Source organism: Eptesicus fuscus, chromosome 23 (assembly GCF_027574615.1).
Source record: "Eptesicus fuscus isolate TK198812 chromosome 23, DD_ASM_mEF_20220401, whole genome shotgun sequence".
Classification (NCBI taxonomy): Eukaryota; Metazoa; Chordata; class Mammalia; order Chiroptera; family Vespertilionidae; genus Eptesicus; species Eptesicus fuscus.
In genome coordinates, this window is record NC_072495.1 from 8,483,276 (window position 1) to 8,499,832 (window position 16,557).

Below are 16,557 nucleotides of genomic sequence, written 5' to 3' on the forward strand. Positions count from 1 at the left end.
AAAGGTTCTCACTCCAACCCAACACCCATCGCACAGCATTTATCGAGCACCTACCATGTGCAGAGTGCTTCAGATAATTTGAAAAGAGGAAACATATGTAAAGACTAGGCACATCTCAAAGGCCCTACGCGTCACACACACACACACACACACACACACACACACACGCACGCACGCAGAGGCATGCGAACTCCACTCTGTTTACCCAGTGAAGAGTGCAGCACCTGCGTGAACATCTGTCCGTATTCACTCGGAAGCAGCACAAATGCTAATTGTGGAGCACACAGGGACCGGGACGGGAGCGGCGGAGGAGCAAACGGAGATGAAAGGCATTTTTCACTGCATACAGGCACCCCCACCCTACCCCCGGGCCCTTGCCGGGGTCAGCAGACCAGCAGTGCTAGAGGAACGAGGCTGGCTGCGAGCCACATGCTTCATGCAGGCTACTGACGTGTCAGCTGATGCTGTCCTCTTGGCTCAGATCAGAAGACTGTTCCAGCCCCTACCACAGGGTGGGGGGGAGGGGAGAGGCGGGGGAGGGCCCGGGCCCTGGGCCTGGCTAGGCGCACCGAGCACTGGCCACGCCCCAGCATCTGGATCTGCTGCCACAGCAAGCAGCTCTGCTCAGAAGAGCAGCGACAAGAAGGCACAGGCCCTTGGGGAAGTGACAGTTGGGAGGAAGTCTACATCCCAGAGAGCTTGAGGGCCGGGACACGCCACTTCTCCTGGGACCTGGGCTCGCCGGGCTGGTGCCGCTCCCAGAGGAGCCGGCAGGGGCCTGAACGCCTGCGCTGGGCTCAGCCTTCTCTTCCTTATCCTCAGTTTCCCCTTCCATCGAGGGCGGAAGGCAGCCCAAAAGAGGCACCGCCAATGAAGAAAGATACAAGAGAGACCATCTTAAAGAAGGGGCAGACGCTGCGGCTGCTGGAGCTCTTATCTCTGCAGTGCACAGGCGGCCAAGGGCGTGAACGTGTCCGTCCCCCACTTGCCACAACCAGATCCTTAAGAAAATGCAAAACCCAGCTAACGTTTCTTAAGCAGAGGCCCATGGTCTATGAGCATGTCCCATTTCATCTTTATGGCAGCCCTGAATGGAAACATTCTTATCCCCATTTCACAGATGACGAAACTGAAATCAGGAAGAAATGGAAGCTCAGCTCCTCATTCAAGGTTGCACAGCTACCAAGAGGTGATGCCGGCAAGCCAGAGACTGAAGAAACGGGAGAGTGCTGTGGAGTTATCAGCAGACGGAATCACGCCCCCAACACACGCACATTTCTTTTTGTCGTGTTTTTATTTTCTAATCCTCACCTGTGGAGGGAGGCTATTTTTTCCCATTGATTTTTAGAGAGAAAATGGAAGGGAGGTGGGAGGAGGAGAGAAACATGGATGTGAGAGAGACACATCGAAGGGTTGCCTCCTGAACGCACCCTGAACTGGCAACCCAAGTACGTGCCCTTGACTGGCAATCAAACACGAGACCCTCCAGTGCACAGGCCGATGCTCTAACCACTGGCCAACACCGGCCAGGGCCACACGCACATTTCTAACCACCTGAGAATTCTCCCAAGCCTCCTGATCTCCAGATCTGTGAGCCGGACACATGCCAGGACTGTCTGGCCCAAAAGGAAACAGCCCGAAATGACGTGAGCCAGCGTGCCTGGAGGCTGCGGGCGCTTTGGTTCTGTTACAACCTGGGCCCCATCGAGGCGACCCGTCCGGCTACGGGGTGCACAGTGAAAGCTGTGACTCCGGACAGCGAGGCAGGCCAGCCAAGCGTGCACAGCCAAGCCCGTGATCAGAGGGGACCCTTGAGAGTCACAGAGGGAAGACATCACGTTTATCGACGACCACTCACAAGTAAAAGCCAAGGCATCCGGCAGCTTGGAGTGTCTCCAAGCCATTAGCCAGCAGGGAGCCCAGCTCACTCCGCCCGAGCTGATTTCCAGCAAGAGCTAAAAGAATAAGAAAAAATAAAAATAAAAACCCAATCTGCCCTAGCTGGTTTGGCTCAGTGGATAGAGTGTTGGCCTGAGGACTGAAGGGTCCCGGGTTCGATTCCGGTCAAGGGCACATGCTGGGGTGGCGGGCCCGATCCCCAGTAGGAGGCCTGCAGGAGGCAGCCGATCAATGATTCTCTCTCATTGATGTTTGTCTCTCTCTCTCTCTCTCTCCCTCTCCCTTCCTCTATGAAATCAATAAAAATAAAAAATAGAACTTTGTCTTGAAACAAAACAAAACACAAAACTCAATCTAACAAAAACAAAAAGAGAGGTGAGTGAGCTCAGCACGGAGGGGAGGTGGGAACCAGCCACCAGGGGTGACACAGCAATTACGGGGCATGTGTGGGCTCCTGGAAAACTGCAAAGCCCTAAAAGCAGAGACCTAAACGTCCAAAACGTAGGCTGCTCTTAGAGGAAGCAGGGGCCAGGCCCCGCCCGGGCTATTTCTGACCTGGTCACGTGTGCATGTCTCCCTGTCATCCCAGATGGCTCCAGGAGCAGGCCAGGGTGTGACTGACAGTCACTTGGGACCCTGGGTGTTTTGGGAACCTGGTGACTCACTCCCAGATATGTTACTTAATGACAGTTTTCTCAGTGCCCAGAAAAGACATGGTCCCTGCCTTTGCAAAACTTGTACTACCAGGAAGAGGCGCAGTTTTATAAAACATCAGGACCCAAAACAATCGCACCTACCCCGGCGTTGCATGGGGTTGGGCACTGTACCTTCCTGCCTGTCCAATTCAGCCAGGCCACCTCAAATAGGCATCAGAGACACCAGAAAGAACTCCACTCCCGGCCGGCGTGTCTCAGTGGTGCAGCATCGATCTATGAACCAGAAGGCCGAGATTCGATTCCCAGTCAGGGCACATGCCCAGGTTGCAGGCTCGATCCCCAGTGTGGGGTGTGCAGAAGGCAACCGATCTATGATTCTCATCATTGATGTTTCCATCTCTCTCTCCCCTCTCTGAAATCAATAAAAATATTTTTAAATATTTTTTTAAAAAAGAAAGAAGTCCACAAACAGGTTAAGCCTTGATGGCAAGAAAAGTGGTTGACCAAACCCACCAGGAATAGGGGTATTTATCATACTGTGGAAGGATGCTTTGCCGAACTCAGCCCTCCTGCCCATATTTTAAATTATCTACTTCACCCAAAGTCCATTTTCTCACAATGTTTAGGAATCCATCACGGCACAAAGCAAACCCAGATTTGGTACATGAGACATTAATCAAATCTCTCACACGCAGGGGCTGGGGAGCGAGCGGGCCTCTGGGCATGGAGAGCAGAGAATGAGGTGCAAACAGTGCATTAAGAGAAGGGGAGGGTGTGGAAATGCAGCCACTATCCTAACCGGTTGGGGAGGGTTCCGGGAAAGCTCATGGGAAGGAGGACAAAGGTCTGCAGGTGAAGTGGGGACCGATCAGAAGCATGAGACAAGCAGCCCAGCCCTAGCCAGTCTGGCTCAGTGGACAGAGCATCAGCCAGTGGATTGAAGGGTCCCGGGTTCGATTCCAGTCGAGGGCGGGTACCTCAGTTGCAGGCTCGATCCCTGGCCCTGGTCGGGGCGTGTCGGGGAGGCAACCAATCAATGTGTCTCTCATATCAACGTTTCTCTCTCTCTGTCTCTCCCCCCAAAAAGAGACCAGCAGCCCACAGGGAGGTTCGGTAGTGAAGGTGGTTAAATAAAATAATCGAGATGATGGGATTATTGAAAACAGGAGATTATAGGAGCAGCCCCACGTTTTAAAATGTTTGATTATTGGTTCTGATTTCTGGGGTGGAGTACAGAACAGAGGGCAGCCCGCCAGGAGTGTAACAGGCGAAACTGCTCACGGCCTGGAAAGGGCCGGGCCACCACTGCCAGGCGTCGGGCCAGGCAGGGAATGTGGGGCAGGGCACTTGGCCTTCAAGGGCTGCGTCTGTCACTCGATCCAAGAACTTGGCCTAACTCTCACCAGGGAGTGGGGCTAAGTTTATGGTTTCCTTATCTGTCCTCGGGGGTAACCAAACTGTGCAAGGCCTGAGGACGAAGGTGACAAGGGCTCTGCGATCAGGGTGTGTCACAGGCCTGCCGGGTGCGTGCCTGACAGACCACCAACACCGGCTGAACCAAGCAGCCCCGCCATGCCGCTGTCTGCCTAGGCAGGTTACTTCCTCCCCACACCTCAAGTTGCACATCCCTCTCCCCAGCATCCCCAACTCCTACTTGTCCCTAAATCCCCCGTCCACAGGCTGATCTGCTTACTCCTTAATTGAGTCTTCGATGTCATTTGCTCTCTCGCCTCTCGCCACAGCGCCAAATCCACCAAAATTCACTCCAAGGGCTATGAACGCAAATGCCTGCGGCACCGGGCGGGTATCAAACCTGGGAAGCTGGGGTGTGTGAGACCAGAGGGGCCAAGTGCTCATGCTGAGAGCAAACATACACCTGCTTAAACACTGCTCAGGCCAAACCAAGCAGGTCCCAGCGTGTCCCCGGGCCACCTCCATGCCACCTGGCCTTGCCCCCCATTCCCAGCCACTCTCTGCAGGGCAGCCCGAGTGAATTTCAGACCCTGCCCTGAAATGGGACAGGTCACTCCCCTGCTTCTCCATCACCGCAGGATGAAGTCTCAATCCGCAGCATGGCCCTGGGCGGGGGCGGGGGGTGGGGGGTGGGGAGGGGGCGGAGAGGGACCCTCCAAGACCATGCAGAGGAGTTGAGGAAGTGCGTACACTGAGGAGAAAGCTGTCGATTGCTCGGCGGGTGCAATCGTGGCTGCCCTCTGTGGTTCCCCTCCCGCCCCCCACTTACTCATGCCTTCTGGTTTCTCTGTGATGATCCTATACAGCTTGTACAGTGAAAGCCCGTCGGTTTTGCTATTTTTGCAACATGAGAGGGGGTTCTAGGTATCGCACTCCAATGTAGGAGAAATACCTTGTAGGCAATAAAAGTTTAATTAAAAAAAAAAAAGAAGAAGATAGCCCTGGCCGGTATGGCTCAGTAGAAGAACATCGGCCTGAGAACTGAAGGGTCACGGGTTCAATTCCCAGCCAAAGGCACGTACCTGGGTTGCAGGTCGATCCCAGGCCCCGGTCAGGGCGCATGTGGGAGGCAACCGACTGATGTCTCTCTCTCACAGGGATCTTTCTCTTTCTCTCTTCCTCTCTCCCCGTCTCCCCTCCCTCCCTTCCACTCTAAAGATCAGTGGAAAACATATCATCAGGAGACGATTAACAAAAAACAAAAACAAAGATGAAGACGAAGATAGGCACCAGCTTCCTTCTGGAAAAGCAAATTCCCCCTGAAATCCTGTCTCTTCCAGAGCTTGACTTCCTGGTGTGCGGCCCATCGCGTAGGAGCCTGAGCTTTGGAGCCAGAAGACACGGGTTCGAAGCGGCCGTGGGCACCTGCTGGCTGCGTGCACTTGGGTAAGTTCCCACCTCAGAGCCTCGGTTTCCTTCGTCAGATGAAGACAATGAGACCAACTGCGCAGATCTGAGGGGAGGAGCCGGGGAGACGGCCCAGGAAGGTGCCTCGGACACCGCCTGGCACGTGGCAGGAGCTCAATACCCGTGAGCCACTCTTTTCCTCATACATGACCCTCCCCAGGTTGGAATGGAGAGAGAGAGTCAGGAAATGTCCCAAACAGGGAATTCACCAGCAAAGGGAGGAGAATGGAGAGCCGCCCCGTGGGTCCCTGAGCACAAGGTGGGAGGGGCAGTCTCGAACCCTTGGTCCCTTCCATAGCGCAGGGCTTCCTTCCTGGCCCCGTGCTCCATCTGATCCGAGGCAGCCCGGGGGCGCTGCGACCAGAGCCACCAGAGGCCCCTGCTGGGAGCCATCAGAACCTCCCCACGTCCCTCCCCAGCTCGGAGGCTGAGGAGCAGCGCGTTCTGGCTCATGAAGCTCTCGGAACAAATGTGAACTTAGACCCCCCTAAGGCGACGGGGAAAGAGCAGTGCAGCCGGTCCCGCCCGCACCCAGCTGCCGCTGCTGCCATTCCGAGGCGGCAGCTATCTGCATGTGGAGGGGGGAGATGGCATTTCATGGCAGGGGGGCCCGAGGCGACAGACAGGATCCCCCGTGAAGACGCAGAGGGCCGAGGAAGCGAAGGCTGCGCGTTTCGGTGACGAGGCTGGAACCCAGCATGCCGGGTGCTTGCTCATTTTAATCGGTGCCTCCGTCAGCCTGGTGACACCAGGCTTTCTGCCTTGGTGAGGCCCTAAGAAAGCCAGGGGAGTGACTCCGGCGGAGCCAAATGCCCCCGCTCCCTGGGAGGCTGTGAAACTCTTAATTGCTGTTAGGTCTCCAGCTGCCACGCTGCCTCCTTCCCCGCCTGGCAGCGGCCACCTGCTGGCCCAGCAGCGAGGCAAAAAGGATTCGGGTCTTGGCCTGGGTTCAGGACCCCTGCTTGTGAGCCATGATATTCCAAACAAGCACAGTCTCTGGCCATGATAAACACACCTATGATTGGTCAAGCACTTATACATTAAAACGGGCATCTCATTAAATCTCCCCAACAGCCCTCCTGGGAGATGCTATCAGATCGCAGTGTGCAGGTAGGAGGGGGAGGCTTGGAGAAGCGAAGCCCCATACTAGCTAGGATGGGGGGCCCGGAGCTGGGCTCCAGAGGCCACAGGCTTGACCACTCCGCTACTCAGGGTACCACAAATGGCAAAAGCTATGCAAGTCTCTTAGGCTTCCGTCTTAAGCAAGTAAGTACACTGGAGAGAATGGGTCAGAGAAAGCACCTCGGGCACAGACTTCAGCGACGGAGCCCACGTGGGGGGTGATCATCCTGGGATATACGCCCCTCCGCTCTTTCCAGCTCATCTCGGCTCTCTCTGCACTAAGAGCCAGAGCTCGGGCCCATCTCAACCTGGCCTGGTGCCAACTGGCCCTGGCTGCGTAAACACGCTGCAAAGGGAGCCAGGGCATCATGGGTTGACCCCCTGCAAGGGGACAGTGGCCTTCCACGTGGCTAGATGCCACACTGGGCTCCAGGTTAACTGCCAGGCATCATACCGGGCATAAGGGTGAAGGAAGGAGAGGGCCTCCTCTGCTCTATTACCTAAGCCTTACCCAGGGGTGGCCTGTCGCCCGGCAACCACGAACCACCAGCACCAAAGGAGCCGGTGACACTAAGTGCCCTGCTCAAGCCTCAGCCACCTCCCTTTCCCCCAATCGCCTTTTCACCAGCGAAGGCACAGAGCACAGGCCCAACTTGGGCAGCTAGTGAGTTTAAAGGCAACAAGAAGGCAAAGCTAACTGTGACCAGAATTCCCTTGGAAAGTCCCTTGAAGGCCCATAACATTCAGACTGTGGCTAGTGGCAGGCTAACGACGGCCCGGCGCCCAGTGCCCCAGTGCGTGGGCTCTCTCCAACCTGCACCGTCAAAGGCCAGCCCCGCTGAACTGTGCTCAAGGTCATTCCTAAGTGCCAGGCTTTAAATACCTCCGCTCCTACCTGCCTCCTGATCAACTGCCTATGAGTCATTCGTTAGCATTTCGGCAGCTACCCGCATAGCCCAGAGATGGCTGAGTCTTGGATAAAATCCATTCTCGCCCATATAAGGAGAAAAAAAACCCAAACCGTCCAGTTTCCTGCCGGGACAATGTCCCATCATAGGTCACCTCTAGGTAAGATCAAAGGGCACAGGCAGCACGGCCAGGTTCCTGGGAATCTGCATCTAAGCAAAGGGCAGGAGTGCTCTGGGCTGAATCGTGTCCCCCTACAACTCCTATGTTGAAGCCCTAGCCCCTAGGACCTCAGGTATGGCTGTACTTAAAGACAGGGCCTTGAAAGAGGTAGTTAAGGTGAAATGAGGGCATAGAGGTGGGCCTAACCCCATCTGACTGGTATCCTTATGCCCCACTGGTGTGGCTCAGTGGTTGAGCGTCAGCCTATGAACCAGGAGCTTACTGTTCGATTCCTGGTCAGGGCACATGCCCGGGTTGCAGGCTCGATCCCCAGCGGGGGGCATGCAGGAGGCAACCGATTAATGATTCTCTCTCATCACGGATGTTTCTATTTCTCTCTCCCTCTCCCTTCCTCTCTGAAATCAATAAAAACATATTTAAGGGGGAAAAATCTACAAGCCGTCTTTAAAACCAAAAAAGAAAAGATTAGGACACAGAGCAAAGGATGAACACATGAGCAAACAGTGACAAGGCGGCCGTCTGCAAGCCAAAGAGAAAAGCCTCAGAGGAAACCAAACCTGCTGACCCCTTGATCTCAGACTTCCAGCCTCCAAAACTGTGAGACCCTAACTTTCTGCTGCTCAAGCCCCCTGCCCCCATCTGTGGTATTTTGCCACGGCAGCCCAAGCAGACGAAGACAAGGAATATGTAGGTATGGAGCCAGAGGAAGCCACGGACGACAGCTGCTGGTCAAGGCGGAGGCCAGGCTCGCCGGAGGCGCATGCTCTTAGAAAGCCTGTTTAGTTCCCAGTGCCTCGTGCCCAGGGAGCGCCAACTCCGCTGCAGACCTCCGCCTGCACTCGGCCAGCTCCTTACTACCTCAAGGGTTCCGTGAGCCACGGCCCGGGGCAATGGGGGCAGCCTCCAGACCATCAGCTCTGCTGGGAGAAATGAGACTCAAGCCCCTGGTTAGGAGGAGAGGCAGGAGGGGATGCTGCCCACCTCTGAGCGGGACCCCCAGACAGCCACTCCCACGAGCTACAAGGCGCCAGAAACCCCACGAGGTGTAACCACGACTTGCTGACTCTATCATCAAGCTCGGTGACAACACAGACGAATGGAACGCAGGGCCTCCTAGGTGATCAGATGGCTAAATAAGTAATTACCACGCAGTAAGCCACTTGTAATAATGGGAGCCTCGTCAAGATACCAGAGCAGAAAAGGGTAGTCATTAGCCCTGTCTGAGAGGGGAGGTTCAGAGAGATGGCATTTCTCAGCAGGATTTCCAAGACAGGACTGAAGCTTCTGAGCAAACAGGAGGCTGGGGAAGGCATTCCGCAGTGAGGAGCCAGCAAGGTGGTTTCAGAATGCACGGCTGGGACTCGCAAACTAGCAGTGCGGCGTTGTGGGCGAAAGCAGGAAATGGGGCCGATCAGGTTAGAAGGTGGTAGGACACTCAAGGCCTGGTATTTGGCCTAGAGCTTGGCCTTCATCCTGCAGGGGACGAGAAGGTCCCGGGGAGCTTCGAGCTGAGGAGATGACCGGGCTGGATTTGTGTTTTGGACAGAATGCTCAGACAACAGGGAAGGGGGACGTTGGATAGAAGGTCAATGCCGAAATCGGAGCATGAACTAACAAAGGGGAGAGCAGCCTCCTCTGAAGGCTTTTTTTCCACGGACAGGCTCTGCTGGTTTCCCAGCCAGGCTTGGTGCATGGCACCCACTCATTCTTAGAGGTTTTAGCAAATGTCCCAGTAAGAGGGGGAGACACTAACGCACTGGGGAGAAAGTACCATTTCCCTGCACCCTGTCCTGTCAGTTTTATCTTTTGTGTGTGTGTGTGTGTGTGTGTGTGTTTTTAAGAAACAAATCCAGCCCTAGCTGGTTTGGCTCAGTGGATAAGAGTATTGGCCTGTGGACTGAAGGGTCCCGGGTTCGATTCCGTCAAGGGCATGTACCTTGGTTGCGGGCACATCCCCAGTAGGGGGTGTGCAGGAGGCAGCTGATCAATGTTTCTAACTCTCTATCCCTCTCCCTTCCTCTCTGTAAAAAAATAAATTATATCCTAGCTAATAAAAGAGTAATATGCAAATTGACCATCACTCCAACACACAAGATGGCTGCCCCCATATGGTCAAAGATGGCTGCCCCCATGTGGACACAAGATGGCCGCCACAAGATGGCCAGTAGGGGAGGGCAGTTGGGAGGGACCAGATCTGCAAGGGAGGGCAGTTGGGGGCGATCAAGCCTGCAGGGGAGGGCAGTTAGAGGTGACCAGGCCAGCAGAGGAGGAAAGTTGGGGGCGACCGGGCCTGCAGGGAAGGGCAGTTGGGGGAGACCCAGGCCTGCAGGGGAGAGCAGTTGGGGGGGAGACCAGGCCTGCAGGGGAGAGCAGTTGGGGGGGAGACCAGGCCTGCAAGGGAGGGCAGTTAAGGGTGACCAGGCCTGCAGGGAGGGTAGTTAGGGACAATCAGGCTGGCAGGGGAGCAGTTAGGCATCAATCAGGCTGGCAGGGGAGTGGTTAGGGGGTTATCAGGCTGGCAGGCAGAAGCGGTTAGGGGCAATCAGAAAGGCAGGCAGGCGAGCAGTTGGGAGCCAGCAGTCCTGGATTGTGAGAGGGGTCCCAGATTGGAGAAGGGTGCAGGCTGGGCTGAGGGACACCCCCCCACCCCTGCACGAATTTCATGCACCAGGCCTCTAGTTAAAAATAAATAAATAAATAATTAAAATTTAAAAAACAAACAAACAAATCCAGCCCGGCCATGTGGCTCAGTGGTTGAGCATCGACCCATGAACCAGGAGGTCACAGATCAATTCCCAGTCAAGGCACATGCCCAGGTTTTGGGCTTGGTCCCCAGTAGGGTGTGTGCAGGAGCCAATCAATGATTCTCTCTCATCATTGACATTTCTATCTCTCTTCTTTTCTCCCTTCCTCCCTGAAATCAATAAAAAATTATTAAATACAATAAAAAAGAAAACAAACCCAAATAAGCCACCAACTTCGCTACGACAAGGACAGTCCCACGAGCGGCCTGTCCAAGGTTAGCTTTATGGTCTTTTTGGCCTATTTCCTACTCATCAAGCTCTATCATCGGTTCAAACCTGATCTTGACACAGAACTAGGCTGTTCTTCCCACTTTGATCCTGCAGGAAAGCGGGACACCCTGCCACCAGCTCTGATACTTGGAAGAACTTAAAAGGGGCGCCCACGACAATGATCGGGATTTCGATTTAGAATCTTGAGCCTATTTCCAGAATGATCCACACCCTTAGCGCATCAACCACCCTCCCTTGCAGTGCATTCCCTTGTTGGTCATGGATGGCCCACCCCCTCACTAGGAGGGGGTCCTCCTCTGAAGTTGAGACTGTGTCACATTATTTACCCCCCTTTCCCAAAGCACCTTACACAGTGGCATGAGAGGGAAGATCAGAGAAGCATTGCTCCTTACTAGCTGTGTGACCTTAGACAAGTTACTTAACCTCTCTGAGACTGTTTCTTCTTCTGTAAAATACAGATAACAATGACTCTATCTTGAGGTTATATGATGAGATAATATATATAAACTAGTGTTCCCGTTGCAGGAAAAATCCTGCAATAGGGTTTCCTGCTGCACTCTACCCCGCCCTGCCTGCTCTCCTCCCTTGTCCCCCGCCCCGCCTTCTCTGTCAGCCTGCCTGCTTTTCTCCCTTTTCCGCCAGCCCGCCCGCTCTCCTCCCTTCTCCCCCGGCCCCGCCTCCACTCCTCCCTTCTCCTCCCCCCAGCTTGCTTGCTTCTCCGAAGTTTTGCTCCCTTCTGCAGCTCTTGGCTTCTTTCTACACTGTCTTGATATGCAAATTAGCCGCCATCTTTATTGGGGTAATTTGCACACTCGTCCTGATTGGCTGGTGGGCGTGGCTTGGGCGTAGCAAAGGTGCAGTCAATTTGCATATTTGTCTATTATTAGGTAGGATGCTAAAGGCCAGTGCTCACATTTATTAATGGCTTATGAAGGAAAAGAATCAGGAGGAGCAGGAAGAGAAGAGGAAAGGGAGGAGGAATGGGGGAAGAAACTTTGGAGTCAGATGGTCCTGGGTTCAAATCTCTTCTCCACCACTTTCGGGCTGTGTGGCATGAGGCAAGTTACTTACCCTCTCTGACTCATTGGTTCCTCCTCTATAAAATCCTTGCAAAAGGATTTTAGTTAAGGTAAGAGGTAAGAAAGAGCCGAACATAAGCCTGCAAGTTCTAGGGCATTTAAGAAGTGTGCCTGAAGTCAGGGTCACTGGTTTCTCAGCCCTGGTTTACAGTCTAACCCTCCTGGACTACCCAGCTCTGCCACCCCAGCTGGGTGAACATGCCACAGCAAGGAGAGGCCAGTTTACAGGGAGCCAGGCCTCCCACTGCACTCCGTCCACAGGACCACTGCTCCCTCCATCGCTTCCAAGAGATGCCTGCTGAGCTCCCCGCAACCAACTGTATTCTCCCTGGACAAGAGGGACAGGAGGGCAGGCTGGTCTTCACCGGGACCCACGTATCTCCACTTCTGAACTGAAGGAGAGCAACAGCCCTCCATCCTGGCTCAGGCACGCGGCTGGCGGGTGAAACGCCCATTTGCTAAAGCGAGAATCCCTGCTGTCTGAGGACCGTTCATAAAAGGCAAGTTATTTTCAGCCTCTCGTGGACCCGAGGCCCCAGCAAAGAAAGCAAATGGCTTTGGGACAAGCACCAGAAAGGGTTTTAAGGCTTCTCATTCTGCCAGAAACACACTTAAACTTTAAAACATTTAAAGCTCACAAACTCTCTTGGGTTCACCTTGCGCTAGGCTGCGGTTGAGAGGAAGACAAAGCAAACCCGGAAATCCTCAAATCAATGGATCACGATAAATGTTTGCCCCCCCCCCCCCCCCCCCCCCATCCAGGGCCACGCAGGGACAGAGCCCCAGCAGGGAGCAGCAGTCAACTCTGCCCTCTGCCAGCAGCGTCAGAGTGGGACAGGCGGAGGCCGGTGTTGAAATCTGTTTCTTTTTTTAACCAGGAATGGGGCAGGGAAGCTAGCCAAGGCGCAGGTGTGCCCGAGGTCCCCACCAGGCATCCAGGAACAAAGCCAGATGCAAAGGGGGGGGGGGGGGGGGGCCAGGCGCTGAGGGAGGCAAGGGCTCCTGGAAGCATCCCTAAATTGGGGGTGCAGGATTAGGACCCTGCAGTCCCCCAGGAGTTTGTGTCCGATCCTAGTGGTCTAACACAGAGTCAGGCACTCGGGTGCCATGTCTACAATCAGACCATCAAGCCCACAACTCACTCCCTGAAGTGGCCCCCAACCCCCACCCCCAGGCCCCCCTACCATCTTACTTCTGTTAGGCAGCTCCTCTTGGCCCAAGCCATTGGAAGGAGCCAGTGGGGCACTGCCGCCCTCCTCCAAGGTCAGGATGAGGGGAACGTCGTCATCCAAGTTCATGGCCATGGTCTTCTCTCCCGTAGGCCTCAGGATGTGATGATGTCCAGGGCTGTAAATAGTCTCTGCTCTGCGCTCCCTTTCAAAGCCACTGGCCCAGAGATGCTTCTCAGAGACTCCTCCATTTGAGGCATCATCTAGAGTTTGGGGAATTTAAAAAAAAAAAATTATTAAAATACAACCACTACTGATGAAAATGTTCTGCAGTTAGATAGTGGTGATGGTTGCTCAATCTTGGGAAAACACTAAAAACCACTGGATGGTACCCTTTAAAATGATGGAGTACTGCAATATAAAATAGCATTAAAAATGAGAGGAGCCCGCCCTAACCGGTTTGGCTCAGTGGATAGAGCATTGGCCTGCGGACTGAAAGGTCCCAGGTTCGATTCCGGTCAAGGGCATGTACCTTGGTTGCGGGCACATCCCCAGTGGGAGGTGTGCAGGAGGCAGCTGATCGATGTTTCTCTCTCATTGGTGTTTCTAGCTCTCTATCCCTCTCCCTTCCTCTCTGTAGAAAATCAATAAAATATATGAAAAAAAAAATGAGAGGAGCCTTAACTGGTTTGGCTCAGTGGATAGAGAGTCAGCCTGCGAAGGGTCCTGGGTTCGATTCCTGTCAAGGGCACATGCCTGGGTTGTGGGCTCGATGCCCAGTAAGAGGTGTGCAGGTGATTCTCTCTCATCATTGTTGTTTCCATCTCTCTCTCCCTCTCCCTTCCTCTCTGAAACCAATAAAAATGTATTTTTTTAAAAATGAGAGGAAAACTCTGCAAGAACAAATACTGCAGTTAATGGTAATTACGTCTGGAGATTAAGATTATGACTAGTGTATTCCACCTGCACCCTCTTGGTTCTTGTTTGTGTGTGAGTTTTATAAAGATTTTGAAGACTTAAAAAAATATATAACCATTAAAATAATTGTAGTTAATACTTGATGAGTACTTACTATGTATCAGGGACTCTTCTGGCAATTTTTAGGTAAAGCTGATTGAAACTTCCCAATAGATAGGTAGGATTACTATCCCCCATAACAAAGGGGGAAGACTTTAGGCTCAGAGAGGTTAAGTAACTTGTCCAAGAACACACAGCTTTGAACTACGCAGTTGGACTCCAGCCCTATGCTCCTAACCACTACACTACAGTCCCCCCAAGTCCAAACCCTGGTATTTAGGCAGCACTTAGCTCCAATAACCTGGAAAAGTTAGTGTGCCAGGTCACCTACACTTGCCCATAGCATTCTTCTTTTTTTTTTTTTTTTTTTTTTTGAGTTTTGGGGTTTTTTAAAAATCCTCACCTGAGAATATTTTCTCCATTGATTTTAGAGAGAGTGAAAAGGAGGGAGGGAGGGGAGAGAGAAAAACGTCGATTGGTTGCCTCCTGCATGTTCCCTGCCAGGGCTGGGGAACCTGCAACCAAGGTGTGTGTACTTCACTGGGACTCGAACCCGAGACCCTTTGGTTCACAGGCCGATGCTCTAACCACTGAGGAAACAGCCGGGGCCATGGCACTCTTCTATAGGAATTATTATCCTAGACCAGTGGTCGGCAAACTGCGGCTCGCGAGCCACATGCGGCTCTTTGGCCCCTTGAGTGTGGCTCTTCCACAAAATACCACGGCCTGGGCGAGTCTATTTTGAAGAAGTGGCGTTAGAAGAAGTTTAAGTTTAAAAAATGTGGCTCTCCAAAGAAATTTCAATCGCTGTCCTGTTGATAGTTGGCTCTGTTGACTAATGAGTTTGCCGACCACTGCCCTAGACTTAGGTGCTTGAGGAGGAAGGGAGAGAGGACCAGAGCATTTTTTTTAAGTGATGTCCCGAGTCACACAGCAAAAGCCCTCATCCTGAGCTCCCAGTTTAAAACACTCGGAACCAGCCTGCTACCGTTCCTATTTATACACATTCCCAGTTCCGCTGGGGAGGACCAAAAGCAAAGCCACGACTCAGCAGATCTGACGGCAGACCTTTGAACTGCAAAACAACAGCAGGTTCCTTCCTCAAGCGGTGGCCTCCCCGGCTCAATCAACTTGGGCTCCAGACTAACCCCCTGAATGGCAGCCCCGCAACTGGCTTCTGTCGCAAACCATCAGAACAATCGCAAGCAGGTCCCTGGGCAGCCCTCTCTTCTTAAAACAAAGCAGCAAAAGCAAGCACGGCTCTACTTGCTGCTGCTAAGCCTGTAGCTCTCTGTCAGGCAAACTCCCTGTGAGATTTCTGTTGTTTCCTCCAGACCTGGGGATTTCTTTTTGCTTTTAAATCTCAGTACTGGGGAGACAGAAGAGGAAACCCCAAACAAGACACTACTATTTGGCTGTCTTAAGAATTCTGTTTTATTTTCTTTTTGGTTCAACTTTTTTTACCACGGACATTTTCAAGCATATTCAAAGGAGAGAGAACATGTAAACGGACTTCCTTGTATCTTTCACTCAGTTTTGACAATTAAAAACATTCTGCCATCCAATTGTGCCGCTGCTGTTGAGAAATACCCACTTCACAGATGGCGAAACTGAGGCTTAGAGGGATTAACGCAGCTGCCTCTCCTAAGTAAACAGCAAAGAAGTGGCAGAGCCCGGTTTTCAACCCAGGCAGCCTGACTAGAGGGGCATGCCCTCCCGGAACCAGTCCTGCCGTCGGAACTCATTCAAGCCCATCATTTTAAGAGGGAAAAGGGGGGCCCAGAGCGGGGAAGGGACTTGGCCAAGTCCTAGCCCCGTGCTCCTTCGGCGGGCTTGGCCTCTCGCTCTACGGAGGACACAGAAGGGAGGGGTCACCCCTAGGGAACAGGTCCCAGGAGAGGGCCAGCGGCCATCCGCTCCTGCTCCCGGACCCGGCAAGAGTCTCTTGCGGGGTCGCCTGAGGGACCCGGAGCAGGTGAGGGAAGGAGGGGAGGAAAGAGGAATGCGGGCTCCAGCTCCACGTGCTCTCTCAGCCCTGGTCGGGAGCCCCCCCCCCCCCGTCCCCCTGAGCGGGGGTCGCCCCAGGAAGTCGGGGAGCAGGAGAGAGGGTGCAAAGCCCCAGCCTGGGCTGGAGGGAGAAGCGCGCGAAAACTTCCCCGCAGTCCCTCCGCCCGCCCGGCCCGCCTCCCACACTCCAGCGCCCAGCTGCAAGCCCTTAGTCGGCGCCCTCTGACCCCTGCCCCCTGCCCTCTCCTCAGGCCATCCCTCGCACCCCTCGGATTCTTACACGCGCCGCCCCAGCAACCCGGACCGCGCGCCGGGCTCGGCACCGTGCAGCCCAGCCTGCTGGCGCCGCCGCCGCCGCCACAGCCCCGAGCTCGGAGTTGTTGCAGCCGCCGCCGCCGCCACTTCAGCCGCTGCCACCACAGCAGCTGCGCCAGCTCTCTCATCCACCGCCTACCCTCAACCCCGCCGGCCCCGCCCCATTCCTCCTTAGCCGCGGCCCATTCGCTAGATAGGCTGCCATGATGAGTTCTAATTGGCCAATCCTCAAGTCCTTCCTAGAGAAGGGGCGGGATTGAGAAGCTCCGCCCCTTCCCCCTCCCTCATC

The 16,557-nt window shown here is 54.1% G+C and overlaps 1 protein-coding gene across 1 annotated transcript in view; it reads right to left on the bottom strand.

Annotated features, from left to right (window-relative positions):
* TPCN1 (two pore segment channel 1) overlaps positions 1 to 16,358 on the bottom strand; it is a 51,293-nt gene extending 34,935 nt beyond the window's left edge. Inside the window, exons 1-2 of the mRNA XM_028147265.2 lie at positions 16,234 to 16,358; positions 12,953 to 13,192 (exon numbers count right to left, since the gene is read on the bottom strand). Of these exons, the coding sequence (XP_028003066.2) occupies positions 12,953 to 13,064 (112 nt within the window). The 5' untranslated portion in view covers positions 13,065 to 13,192; positions 16,234 to 16,358. The remainder of the gene's footprint in view (positions 1 to 12,952; positions 13,193 to 16,233) is intronic.
* Positions 16,359 to 16,557: the final 199 nt, after the last annotated feature.